Below are 15,004 nucleotides of genomic sequence, written 5' to 3'. Positions count from 1 at the left end.
ATTTTTGATATTATAAAATGCCTCCTATTCATCTCGTATGCTTTCTGTTTGATCTCAGTTTTTCTTTTGGCTTTAACTCCTACCTGCATCCTGGAGCTCCCTACAGTTTCAGGCCAGAACTCTCTTCAGTTCAGTTCAGTTCAGTCACTCAGTCGTGTCTGACTCTTTGTTACCCCATGAATCGCAGCACGCCAGGCCTCCCCGTCCATCACCAACTCCCGGAGTTTACTCAAACTCATGTCCATCGAGTCAGTGATGCCATCCAGCCATCTCATCCTCTGTTGTCCCCTTCTCCTCCTGCCCCCAATCCCTCCCAGCATCAGGGTCTTTTACAATGAGTCAGCTCTTCGCATGAGGTGGCCAAAGTATTGGAGCTTCAGCTTTAGCATCAGTCCTTCCAATGAACACCCAGGACTGATCTCCTTTAGGATGGACTGGTTGGATCTTTCAGTCCAAGGGACTCTCAAGAGTCTTCTCCAACACCACAGTTCAAAAGCATCAATTCTTCGGCACTCAGTTTTCTTCACAGTCCAACTCTCACATCCATACATGACCACTGGAGAAACCATAGCCTTGACTAGAGGGACCCTGTGTCGGCAAAGTAATGTCTCTGCTTTTGAATATGCTATCTAGGTTGGCCATAACTTTCCTTCCAAGGAGTAAGCGTCTTTTTTAGGAGCTTGCAAATCATGTCCTGAATTGCCTGCTCTCTTGCTCCTTGGATGTCCCACAGCACAATTAAAGCTGATGTGTCAACCCCTACCTCATCTCATCTTCCCATTCCTTGTCCCCTCGCCTCCAAACTGAGGCTCCTGTTCTATAGCACTCACATAGCTTATCTCCATGAATGTTTCATCATGCACTTAAGTTGCTTCAGGCAGAAACCTGGGTGTTATTCTTGATGTCGTACTTAGTCACCATCTTCTCTGTTCTATTAGTTTAATCATTGCCTCAATTCTTTACTTCTTCCTTACTAATGGCCTTCCACTGCCTGCAGGGAGGTGGCTCTGCCATGCCACATTGATGACCTTGCACGTCTCCAAACAGGCCATATAGGCAGAGACTTGAACTGCAGCCAATGTGAGTCTTGGTGGAATGCCTTGTTCTCCTGCTGGAACTCGAGAGGGTGGGAAGCTTCTGAGGTGTTATGGAGCACCTCGGCTTTCCTGCTTCCCTCTCTTCCCCTGGGAGGCTGTCATGGGGAGGTTTCACCTTGGCTGTGAGAGCTGGATACTGATTTACTTGGATCTGGGTTTCCTTCCCATCTGGATTCCTTTATGTCCCCAAATGAGGCTTTCAACCTCCAGGTTCACTTCTTAATTCCCTCCCCCATCCTCCATATTGCTGCCATAGGGACCTCATCCCACACAGCTCCTCCCCTGCCCTCTGGGAACAAGGACTTTTATTGTCAATTCTTGGCACACTTGACCCATCCCATCATCCCTGCTCATACACCACAGCCAGACTGTTCCAGTTACACTCAGTTGCACACTCACAGAGAAACCACATGCTCTCAGTGCTTTTGCTTCTTCTGTGGTCTCTGCATGTAGCATCCTTTCCTTCCTTCTTCAGTAACCAGCTACTCACCCTTCAAAACAAGCTCAGAGACCCCTTCTTCCAAAAAGGACTACTGACCCTCCTGCTTTAGCCTGTACTGTATACCTTCATGGTCTTCCCTGGTGGCGCTAGTGGTGACAAATCCATCTGCCAGTGCAGGAGACATAAGAGACACATGTTCTTTCCTGGGGTTGGGAAGATGCCCTGGGAGAAGGAAATGACAACCCACTCCAGTATTCTTGCCTGGAGAATCCCATGGACAGAGGAGCCTGGCGGGCTACAGTCCATAGTGTTGCAAAGAGTCAGGTATGACTGAAGCGACTTAGCACACTTGCATGCATACACCTTCATAAGACTTCCTTTCCCTTCTGTCTTCGTGCATAGTGCTCAGTTTTATCGTCAGGATTATGTCTGAATCCTCCTGGATCTGAGCTTCTTAAGGCAAGAGCTATCTTTTTATCTCCATATCCTCATATCCTAGCTCAGTACTCATCACAGAGTATCAATAAGTGCTTGTGGAGGAAGGTAGGGAGGAAAAATAAGGAACAGAAATAATCCTTTTGTAGTTTTATATTTCAAGTACTATAAGAAAATATGCAATGTAGATGCTATCGTTTCAAATGCTTAAATATCTTCATTCTAGAAACAATGAGTCCTACTGTATGGAAGCCATAATATTCACACTTCTCCTGAGTCATATTTTAAACTAAACATAATTCCTTTTAGCATGTTGCTTTTTCTTGAATCCAACATCATCACTGGGTACTGTGTTCCTTATGTATCTGATTGTTAACTATAAGAGGACAGCATGAACCCAGGGCTCAAGAAGGAGCTGGAGGCCTCTGAAGTGCCAGTGGACTGGGAAGAAGGGGACACTTACCTGCCTTGTTTAAGACTGAATTTTGTGCAGGGTTTCCTGCTTGTGCTTTATCTGCTGCTTTATTTGCTTTCAGTTCAGTTCAGTGCCGTCACGCAGTGGTGTCTGAACCTTTGTGACCCCATGAATCACAGCACGCCAGGCCTCCCTGTCCATCACCAACTCCCAGAGTTCACTCAAACTCACGTCCATCGATTCGGTGATGCCATCCAGCCATCTCATCCTCTGTTGTCCCCTTCTCCTCCTGCCCCCAATCCCTCCCAGCATCAGAATCTTTTCCAATGAGTCAACTCTTCGCATGAGGTGGCCAAAGTACTGGAGTTTCAGCTTTAGCATCATTCCCTCCAAAGAAATCCCAGGGCTGATCTCCTTCAGAATGGACTGGTTGGATCTCCTTGCAGTCCAACGGACTCTCAAGAGTCTTCTCCAACACCACAGTTCAAACGCATCAAATCTTCGGCGCTCAGCCTTCTTCAGAGTCCAACTCTCACATCCATACATGACTACTGAACAAACCATAGCCTTGATGAGATGAACCTTTGTCAGCAAAGTAATGTCTCTGCTTTTCAATATGCTATCTAGGTTGGTCATAACTTTCCTTCCAGGGAGTAAGCGTTTTTTAATTTCATGGCTGCAGTCACCATCTGCAGTGATTTTGGAGCCCCCAAAAACAAAGTGTGACACTGTTTCTACTGTTTCCCCATCTATTTCCATGAAGTAATGGAACCAGATGCCATGATCTTTGTTTTCTGAATGTTGAGCTTTAAGCCAACTTTTTCACTCTCCTCTTTCACTTTCATCAAGAGGCTTTTTAGTTCCTCTTCACTTTCTGCCATAAGGATGGTGTCATCTGCATATCTGAGGTTATTGATATTTCTCCCAGCAATCTTGATTCCAGCTTGTGCTTCCTCCAGCCCAGCATTTCTCATGATGTACTCTACATATAAGTTAAATAAGCAGGATGACAATATACAGCCTTGATGTACTCCTTTTCCTATTTGGAAACAGTCTCTTGTTCCACGTCCAGTTCTAACTGTTGCTTCCTGACCTCCATATAGGTTTGTCAAGAGGCAGGTCAGGTGGTGTGGTATTCCCATCTCTTTTAGAATTTTCCACAGTTTTTTGTGATCCACACAGTCAAAGGCTTTGGCATAGTCAATAAAGCAGAAATAGATGTTTTTCTGGAACTCTCTTGCTGTTTCAATGATCCAGCGGATGTTGGCAGTTTGATCTCTGGTTCCTCTGCCTTTTCTAAGACCAGCTTGAACATCCCAAAGTTCACAGTTCACATATTGCTGAAGCCTGGTTTGGAGAATTTTGAGCATGACTTTACTAGTGTGTGAGATGAGTGCAATTGTGCGGCAGTTTGAGCATTCTAAGGCATTGCCTTTCTTTGGGACTGGAATGAAAACTGACCTTTTCCAATCCTGTGGCCACTGCTGAGTTTTCCAAATTTGCTGGCATATTGAGTGCAGCACTTCCACAGCATCATCTTTCAGGATTTGAAATAGTTCAACTGGAATTCCATCACCTCCACTAGCTTTGTTTGTAGTGATACTTCCTAAGGCCCACTTGACTTCACATTCCAGGATGTCTGGCTCTAGGTGAGTGATCACACCATTGTGATTGTCTTGGTCGTGAAGATCTTTTTTGTACAGTTCTTCTGTGTATTCTTGCCACCTCTTCTTAATATCTTCTGCTTCTGTTAGGTCCATACCATTTCTGTCCGTTATCGAGCCCATCTTTGCATGAAATGTTCCCTTGGTATCTCTAATTTTCTTGAAGAGATCTCTAGTCTTTCCCATTCTTTTGTTTTCCTCTATTTCTTTGCATTGATCACTGAGGAAGGCTTTCTTATCTCTCCTTGGTATTCTTTGGAACTCTGCATTCAAATGAGAATATCTTTCCTTTTCTCCTTTGCTTTTCACTTCTCTTCTTTTCACAGCTATTTGTAAGTTCTCCTCGGACAGCCGTTTTGCTTTTTTGCATTTATTTTCCATGGGGATGGTGTTGATCCCTGTCTCCTATACAATGTCACAAACTTCCGTCCATAGTTCATCAGGCACTCTATCAGATCTAGTCCCTTAAATCTATTTCTCACTCCCACTGTATAATCATAAGGGATTTGATTTAGGTCATACCTGAATGGTGTAGTGGTTTTCCCCACTGTCTTCAATTTAAGTCTGAATTTGGCAGTAAAGAGTTCATGATCTGAGTTTCTGGAGCCAGTTGTTGATGGTTACTCCTGTTGTCAAGTATAGCTAAGAAGTTCTTTAAATTTCTCCAAGAAAGATGAGATGGGGACATTTTGTTCATGAGAATTCCTGTGATGAAGATGTTATTTTGTTGTTATTTGTTTTGTTTTGTTTGGTAAATATGTTGATTAGTTTAGGGGTAAAATCTGAGACCCTGAATAATCCTGAGTATAGGAACAATTGCCAGGTAATTGTGCCAGAAACATGGAGGTCTTTGAGTGTTGCTGGAGAGACAGGAAGGGCAGAACACAGTTAGAAGTCAGTGGGGCACAGTGTGGCTTCTGTGATTTCATTAATTATATCACTAACAGAAGGATTTAGTGCAAGAGGATTCTTTTTTTTTTTTTTTTTTAATGTAAGAGGAAAAGGAACAAGAGAAATGACTAGGCCTTAACATCCAGACTGATTCAGGGCAACATACAAAGATGCAAGATCAGAAGATTGCAAAAAGGATGAAAAAGTTGGCCACAAGAACTTGTAGAAATCATGAAAAAGGGTTTTTGTGGGTTGGAGGTTTTAGAATTGGGGTTCTGAACCTATGGTTACCCCAGTTGGTAAACCACTTAATCTCACCAATCTCCAGGCTAAGACTCAGAAGAAATGGACATTTTAGCTGATAAAAGAGAACTTTGCCTCAGTTTTGACCAAAATGTTATATAGGGCAAGAAGAACACACCATGGACTGGAACAACTACACTTGAAGTCAATCCTCATTCTATAAGATAACATAATTCATCCATTCTCTAAAAATATTGACTAATGGTGGCTTTTGGCCTGCTTTTAACCTCCTATAGTAAATTGTGAAATCTTTGTTATTCTAACACAAAATTAATTTAAATTACCTTTTTGTATATGGTGCCATAATGAACATCGTAGAAAACAGTTAAGGTAGATTTTATAGTTAGTCCTTTGTTATAAATTCTGATACCAGTTCTCCTCCTTTTCATGCCTGTCTGCCTCTTCCCACCGAACCCTACCCATGCTTGGCAATGACTCTAATAAGTATTCAGGAGGAGTCAGCACTGATTTCATAAAACTTGAAGTAACTTATTCTATAGGTTTTTTTTATTGCTAAGAAAAAAATAGCTTGAATTAATCCTCAAGGCTAGACCATTTTGAAATGTAAATACTAACAACCAGGGTCATGATGTAGATTTTAAGATTCACATTTAGTGCCATAACATATGGATATGTAAAGAGAATTTTTACTTTCCTATAATTTGAAAATAACTTTGGAAAATAAAATTTCATGGTTTGGTTTTAGTTTAATTTCAATGTGTCTAAGTGTTATATAGTATATTGAATTAATAGTTATATTTTATCAAGGACACAGAATTTCTCTTGAGTAATGAATGATTATTGTTTTGAATTAGTCCAATAAAAGCACTGAACTAATCAGTTATTAGGGGTTTTATACTAAGCCTATATTCTCCATAAAAGGGTTAATCTATTTAACCCTTTAAGATTTTTGAAGCATTATTTAAACAGTCTAATTTTATCCTATCAAACATTGACAGCCACAGGTTGTCAAATGTTAAAAACTCACAAATTGACAGAGGTGAAGAAATTCAGGTCAGGAAATTTTAAAGAAAAATCATCAACCAGTTTCTAATATATCTTGGGTGCTGCTTATCCAAACTGTGTAAAGAGACAATTTGAATTTGAATTTCTGCAAGAGGTTTTCCCTGGGGTAAAGGCCATTTATTTCTTTGAATCTCTTTGATTCACATGCCGTGTCTCACAATCACAAGCTAAAAAACTGCAGTCTGTGTTAACTGTGTCATTTAGTTTTGTTTTCTCCTTACTCAGGTGGCCAGCAGCTAATGGGATGGGAAAATGCAACCAGCTCTTGGCTGTCTCTCAGCACCACAGTACACAGGGCTGTCCTCTGTGGATGAACAAAATCCCCTGGCTGTGTAAAAGAAAAGTTGATGACTACCCAGTAGCTCTGGGGGTTGGTGTTATTCTTAATTTGTGCCCTGAGGGACTAGAGTATTAATTTAGGGAAAAGGAAAGACCTCCTCTCATAGTGTAGCCATTTCTTCTCTTTGGTGGAAGCTTGCTGCTCTCAGGGTTTTTGTTATCTCACCACCCTCCCGTCCTCAAAGTGTGTCTTCCTGCTGTTCTTCTGTTTCTCTCCTCCAGAATCTATGCTGTCTCATCTGTTGGCACCTAAATGGAATTTATTATGTTCTTGTTTTCTGAAGCAATTTAAGAACATGACTATTATACATCTGTTATTACAGCCACAGCATTCAAAGGAAAAAAAAATAGAAAAGAGAAGTAAGCAAAGTTGACATTTTCCTGCATCAGAGTAATTTAAAAAAATACCTTAAAGACTGAAATCAAAAAAGCTTAGACTTGAAGACCACGTTATCTGTGTTGACAGTAATATATCCAAGTATCAAAACAACTTTGCCAAAGATTTTTTAAAAATACCTTTTCAGTGTTGACAGTAGGGAACTCAAACTTCGAATCTAAGACTCTTTGATTGTATCACTCAGTTTACTTTTAATCTGGCTAATTCTTAGTTATTCTTCAGTTTTATCTTAGATATCAACTTGAAGTTACCTGTTTACCAGCATCAGAAGCATAACCAACTTTTATTTCAATTATTTTTAAATTTTTCTATGCCCTTAGACTGGAGTTCATGAAATTGAAATTTATCTACTTGCTACTTAGTACATGGGACAATATACAGTAAACACAGTAAATATTTCTTGAATGAATGAGTGAATATTTTAGGCCCTGTGAAATACATAAAACTACATAAGAAATTTATTTCTTATACTCTGCAAGGAGAAATAGAATTAGCAAACAAAATAATTATAGAACTATTTGGACCCAAATTGCATTGCCCTGAGTTATTGAAATATAGATACTGCATATTCTGTGTGTGTGTCTGTGTGTTTGTTTTTAATAAATATAATAGAACTTTGGATAATAGTGATTTCAGTGGTTTCATACCACAGTAGTTAAGAATCTTTACAAAAAGGGTTAGGATTTAATTTAAAAATTGAAGGGTAGAAAGGATTTGATGTTGAATATATTTGGAAACAAAGATCATTCTGTCATTTTTTAGATTGCATCTAAGTACTATATTTTGGACTCTTGTTGACCATGATGGCTACTCCATTTCTTCTAAGGGATTCCTGCCCACAGTAGTAGATATAATGGTCATCTGACTTGAATTCACCCATTCCAGTCCATTTTAGTTCACTGATTCCTAGAATGTCGATGTTCACTCTTACCATCTCCTGTTTGACCACTTCCAATTTGCCTTGATTCACGGACCTGACATTCCAGGTTCCTATTCAGTGTTGCTCTGTACAGCATGAGACCTTGCTTCTATCACCAGTCACATCCACAGCTGGGTATTGTTTTTGCTTTGGCTCCATCCCTTCATTCTTTCTGGAGTTATCTCTCCACTGATCTCCAGTAGCGTATTGGGCACCTACTGACCTGGGGAGTTCCTCTTTCAGTATCCTATCATTTTGTCTTTTCATACTGTTCATGCGGTTCTCAAGGCAAGAATACTGAAGTGGTTTGCCATTCCCTTCTCCAGTGGACCACATTCTGTTAGACCTCTCCACCATGACCTGTCCGTCTTGGGTGGCCCCACGGGCACGGCTTAGTTCCATTGAGTTAGACAAGGCTGTGGTCCTAGTGTGATTAGATTGACTAGTTTTCTGTGAGTATGGTTTCAGTGTGTCTGCCCTCTGATGCCCTCTTGCAACACCTACTGTCTTACTTGGGTTTCTCTTACCTTGGACATGGAGTATCTCTTCATGGCTGCTCCAGCAAAGCGCAGCTGCTGCTCCTTACCTTGGACGAGGGGTATCTCCTCACCGCCGCCCCCTCCCCGGACCTTGAATGTGGAATAGGTCCTCTAGCAAGAAGAAATAAGAAAGCCTTCCTTAACGATCAACGCAAGGAAATAGAGGAAAACAAAATAATGGGAAAGACTAGAGATCTCTTCAAGAAAATTAGAGATACCAAGGGAATATTTCATGAAAAGATGGGCTTGATAAAGGACAGAAATGGTATGGACCTAACAGAAGCAGAAGATATTAAGAAGAGGTGGCAAGAATACACAGAAGAACTGTACAAAAAAGATCTTCATGACCAAGATAATCACAATGGTGTGATCACTCACCTAGAGCCAGACATCCTGGAATGTGAAGTCAAGTGGGCCTTAGGAAGTATCACTGCAAACAAAGCTAGTAGAGGGGATGGCATTCCAGTTGAGCTATTTCAAATCCTGAAAGATGGTGCTGTGGAAGTGCTGCACTCAATATGCCAGCAAATTTGGAAAACTCAGCAGTGGCCACAGGATTGGAAAAGGTCCGTTTTCATTCCAATCCCAAAGAAAGGCAATGCCAAAGAATGCTCAAACTGCCGCACAATTGCACTCATCTCACACACTAGTGAAGTCATGCTCAAAATTCTCCAAGCCAGGCTTCAGCAATACATGAACTGTGAACTTCCAGATGTTCAAGCTGGTTTTAGAAAAGGCAGAGGAACGAGAGATCAAACTGCCAACATCTGCTGGATCATGGAGAAAGCAAGAGAGTTCCAGAAAAAACATCTATTTCTGCCCTATTGACTATGCCAAAGCTTTTGACTGTGTGGATCACAATAAACTGTGGAAAATTCTGAAAGAGATGGGCATACCAGAGCACCTGACTTGCCTCTTGAGAAACCTATGTGCAGGTCAGGAAGCAACAGTTAGAACTGGACATGGAACAAGAGACTGGTTCCAAATAGGAAAAGGAGTACGTCATGGCTGTATATTGTCACCCTACTTATTTAACTGATATGCAGAGTACATCATGAGAAACGCTGGGCTGGAAGAAGCACAAGCTGGAATCAAGATTGCCGGGAGAAATATCAATAACCTCAGCTATGCAGATGACACCACCTTTATGGCAGAACGTGAAGAGGAACTAAAAAGCCTCCTGATGAAAGTGAAAGAGGAGAGTGAAAAAATTGGCTTAAAGCTCAACATTCAGAAAACGAAGATCATGGCATCTGGTCCCATCATTTCATGGGAAATAGATGGGGAAACAGTGGAAACAGTTTCAGACTTTTTTTGTGGGGGGCTCCAAAATCACTGCAGATGGTGACTGCAGCCATGAAATTAAAAGACACTTACTCTTTGGAAGGAAAGTTATGACCAACCTAGATAACGTATTGAAAAACAGAGACATTACTTTGCCAACAAAGGCCCATCTAGTCAAAGCTATGGTTTTTCCAGTAGTCATGAATGGATGTGAGAGTTGGACTGTAAAGAAAGGTGAGTGCCGAAGAATTGATGCTTTTGAACTGTGGTATTGGAGAAGACTCTTGAGAGTCCCTTAGACTGCAAGAGATCCAACCAGTCCATTCTGAAGATCAGCCCTGGGATTTCTTTGGAAGGAATGATGCTGAAGTTGAAACTCCAGTACTTCGGCCACCTCATGCTGGGAGGGATTGGGGGCAGGAGGAGAAGGGGACGACAGAGGATGAGATGGCTGGATGGCATCACTGACTGGATGGATGTGAGTCTGAGTGAACTCCAGGAGTTGGTGATGGACAGGGAGGCCTGGCGTGCTGCGATTCATGGGGTCACAAAGAGTCGGACACGACTGAGCAACTGAACTGAACTGAAGTGAACTGATATTTGGAAAAAATATAGAGTATTACTATATTGTAGTATTTTAAATGGGACCAAAAACTTGGGGGGAAAGGTAGAATTAAATCAACACCACAGCTGAAAGAACCAGAATAGAGTAGATGAAGTAAGCATTTCATTAAAAGGTTATTGTACTTGGATTATTACAAATGAAATAACTTCTCTGCCTGCAGAGCTGAAGGTATTGTTCACATTACTGGAAGAAAAGAAAAGAAATTACATTTAATAGCATTTTCCTGAGGAAAACTCTGCAGATTAAGGCTTTAGACTTTAAAAGATTGCTATATGAAATGTAGCCTAAGATTGCTTATCCCTTAGACGTTTCAAAAAGAGCTTTGCAATAAATATTTCAATAACACTCTTGAGATCTACCCCAAACAAGAGTATATCCATGAAAACAATATATTTTAAAAATTTCCAAGTGATAATAATTAAATCATAAAATATTTTTTATTGAGCTATTTCCCTCTTATAATCTTAATAAATCTTATTAATTCTATCAGTCTGATAATTAACTTTACATTATTTATTATTAGATTTGTGTTCTAAAAATAGAAATTAATCAGAGACCTGCAGCTTTTCATTTGCTAGATTAAAACTAGAACTGAGGATCTAAAGTTTCTAATGAAGATTCCTAGCTCTGCGCAACATCCACTTTACCTTTGATCAGAAAATGATGCCATTACTTTGAAAACATATCAAATACATTTGTTGTTAAATAGTAGTTTGGTAGTTTTCAATGTAATTGAGCTAATATGAAATGTAAAAAAAAGGTAAATTGAGGCTGTAACTAAGAATTCCTCATACTATTGTCATACTAAATAAATACAGGCTTGTAGAGTTTCTCTATCTGGCTATTCTACATTCCTGATGATTTGTTCCAATATGTGGGCTTCTCTTTAAGCTTTAAACTGAATCAAATTTGAGACTGAAATGCTTGCAAGTATGACATAAATTGAACTACAGGTCTCCCAAGCCTCAAATTATGTCTACAAAAAATACAGCATTGAATGGTTAGAAGTCCTGATCAACATAGTCACCTTTTTTGATAAATTATAATCAGGGAAAGAAACTCAGCAGCTTTATACCTTAAAGTAGAAGAGTCACTGAGTTCACTGTGCTCTTTCTAGGTCAACAAATCTTCCCTTAAAGTTGTGGTAGTCTTGGCAGGAGGGAACAATAGCACTGGCAAACATAGTCTTTAAATTTTCTGTTGGTGTCCTGAGTCAGCTAGGACTCACTATTTCCTGTCTCTGAATTCTTAGAATAGGACTCCCTATATGAGCTTCAGGACAAATTAACTCCATCTTTGACCTTCAGTTCAGGAGGTGGGCTAAGTTGAGATGCACCAAGCCAGATCTGGAAATAGAAAGTGAGAATCTTACCGATCACCAGGGAGGCAGGGGCCAAAGCACTGCTAAGATAGCTAAATACAGATGTTTTACTGTGGACATCTGCTTTGTAAAGAACTGTGAACTTGTTATGGATTTATTTTTATGGAAAACGGAACTATAACTGAGTTCCATTTCACTATAGTTGTAGGTCTGACACATTGAGGATTGTAACAATTGTTCCACAAAGGTTTTTCTCAATTGTCAAGGCACATTCATCCAAGTCAATATAATTGAACCAAGTAGACTATCTCTTTAGCATTCTAAATAGCATGTTTTTCCCAAGGAGATAATGAATTATTTCACAAATCCATCAAGCTAACCATCATACTTTGTTGTTGTTTAGTCACTCAGTAGTGTCCAACCCTTTTGCAACCCTATGGACTGTAGTAGTGCACCAGGCTGCTGTCTATGGCATTTCCTAGGCATGAGTACTAGTGTGAGTTGCCATTTCCTCCTCCAGGGCATCTTCTGGACTCAGGGATCAAACCTGAGCCTGCTGCGTCTCCTACACTAGCAGGCGGATTCTTTACCCCGGAGCTACCAGGGAAACCCAGCAATCATACTAGTTAGTACAAATTAGTAGCAAATTCTGAATCTTGAGAAAATATTTGCACTTCTGTAGACTGAAGCTCTCTGATATTTTTTCTCCTAAATTGTTTTACTTTCCTGTGGTCTACAAATTATTTAATTAATTTCTAGTTAGAGCCGACTTAGTGACTGAACAACAAAGTTTTATTGATATTTTTATTCATAAATCGCCTGATAATAAGGTTAACTTACAGTAGACAGAATAAAATTATTTTGGAAACATTAATTAACTGATAGTTATAATATTACTTTTTTAAGTGTTCAGCTCCAAAGGTGTGGAGAAGATTTGATGGCAAAATAATTGAGATGGATACACAATTTACCATCAGAGCCAGAGAGCTGCAAAACATCTATAACTGCATCATGCTGAAGAATGTCTCTCAAGATGAGAGGCTGGATGTGCTCTTAACGCTTAAACATACAGTGAAGGTACATTAACTTCTCTTAGTTTTTGGGTGTCACATCATCAGTAAAAATATTGAATACTAAAATAAATAAGATGTTTTCTATTAAGTAATTATAAAGATAATAAATTATTAATTTTGTCAACGATATATCATTTGGGTACACTTTGGGGAGGATATGGTTTATGCATTAGTATTTATCTAAAAGTTCTTAAACTATGTATTATACATTCTAATGTAAATATCACACAGTGAATAGTCTAAATATAAATGTCTCTCTAATGAATGCAGATATATATAAAATGAGATTAATACTCAATAAAACAGCAATTATTGTCTGTCTATTTTGACACTTGTGATGAAAATTTTATTTTTATCCATTTTAAAGCAGCATTGTATATAAGTATTTTTATTTCTTTTTCCTTATCAATTATTGACTTAAGGCACATTAAGTAGTTGAGTAAATGGTTCTGACTGAAAGGTCAGTCTTCATAGTTCTTTCACATTACTGCCCATCTTGAAAGCAAAGGCATGAACTCAGTTAGGTGTTGGCTGCCTTTTCAGAGATGTGTGTCTCGTAACTATGTCTTTGAAGTTAAAGATGGTTAGGAGGAGAGGGAGAAGCAGTAGGTTCAGAAGTAGGAAATAAACATTATGTCTCTAGAGGGCAATAAAATGACCAGACTGGAAAAAAGAGAGTTCCGGTAGGGAGTACAGTAGAAATCCTCTTCCCTGATGTAATTAGGACCGTTAGCTGGTTAATTAAAAGAGTCAGAGGATAGACTCATAAAAGATAAGTTGTGCATATCTTAATACATTTAACCTAACATAACCACATACACATTTACTGAACGATATTTGATAAAGGATCAAGGTCTTTAAGCATAATTTGAATTCTGATTCTATTTATTGTGGCTGTACAACCTTAGATAAGTTATTAAATATTTCTGAAACTATTGTTATCTGTAAAATTAGTTGCTTTGAGGATATAAATATATACCTGTGTATATACTTATACACACATCTGTATATACAATATAAATAAAATATATAATTTGTATGTCTCAATATTTACAGATAGGGAGCCCTCAATAAATAAGAAGTATTATTTGGATGACAATTACTTATACAGACCAGTGAATCTTGAACTTGAATATACATTAGAATCATCTGGACAGCTCGAAAGAGAGTTATATAGAGAAACGGGGAGAGAGAATATGAGGATAAATTAATAGGAATGATATCTAGACCCCATTTCAGAACAGGTCAATCAGATACTCAAGTGTGATAGCAATGTTAAGATTTTTTAAAATCATTCCAGGTCATTGTAATGTGCTCTCAAAGACCACCGATGCAGATCCTTTTATTAGCCACACCAAGTATGCATTAAAAAAAAAACAGAACATTTTATAATTACTGACTTTACCTTCTGATTCCTTCATTCAAACTATGTTTCTTGTAGTCCCTCTTGGGAAGTTGGAGCAACTTAATTCTATTTTATTAATTCTAAATACTTCTACTTTAATCAGTTAACTCTTATTTAGCCTTTCTTATTCAATCATTTCAAGTATTTTATTTAAAATGATTGTGAATTATATAAATATACAGAAATAAACATATCAAGTATATATCTGCAAATGTAAAACTACCAACCCTGTTCCCATCCTCCTGGGCCCAAAACAGGACTTTGTCAGCATCTTCCTTTCTCTTCGTATTTTCAATTTACTTTCTCATCCTCTAAAAATAATTACCATGCTTTCTTTTTCTTTTTTTTTTTAAATGTTGTTTATTTATTTATTTATATTGCTCTGGATCTTTGTTGCTACCTGTAGGCTTTCTCTAGTTGTGGCAAGCGGGGGATACTCTCTAGTTGAGGTGTGCAGGCTTCTCATTATGGTGACGTCTTTTGTTGAGGAACACAGGCTCTAAGTGTGTGGGTGTACTTGCCCTGCAACTTGTGGAATCTGTCTGGACCAAGGATCAAGCCAGTGTCCCCTGCACTGGCAGGCAGATTCTCAACCACTGGACGACCAGAGAAGTCCCATACCTACTTTTCATGGTAGCCATTTCCTTGATTCTTCTTCATATTTACCAAACAGTAGGATGGGGAAGACTAGAGATCTCTTCAAGAAAATTATAGATACCAAGGGAACATTTCATGCAAAGATAGGCTCAATAAAGGACAGATGGTATGGACTTAACAGAAGCAGAAGATATTAAGAAGAGGTGGCAAGAATACACAGAAGAACTGTACA

The 15,004-nt window shown here is 39.1% G+C and overlaps 1 protein-coding gene across 1 annotated transcript in view; it reads left to right on the top strand.

Moving 5' to 3' along the window:
* IQUB (IQ motif and ubiquitin domain containing) overlaps positions 1–15,004 on the top strand; it is a 77,400-nt gene that overhangs the window by 40,740 nt on the left and 21,656 nt on the right. Inside the window, exon 9 of the mRNA XM_040259553.1 lies at positions 12,604–12,774. Coding sequence (XP_040115487.1) covers positions 12,604–12,774 — 171 coding nt within the window. The remainder of the gene's footprint in view (positions 1–12,603; positions 12,775–15,004) is intronic.

This window comes from Oryx dammah, unplaced genomic scaffold (genome assembly GCF_014754425.2).
Source record: "Oryx dammah isolate SB20612 unplaced genomic scaffold, SCBI_Odam_1.1 HiC_scaffold_18, whole genome shotgun sequence".
Classification (NCBI taxonomy): Eukaryota; Metazoa; Chordata; class Mammalia; order Artiodactyla; family Bovidae; genus Oryx; species Oryx dammah.
This window is presented reverse-complemented; position numbering and strand designations above follow the sequence as displayed.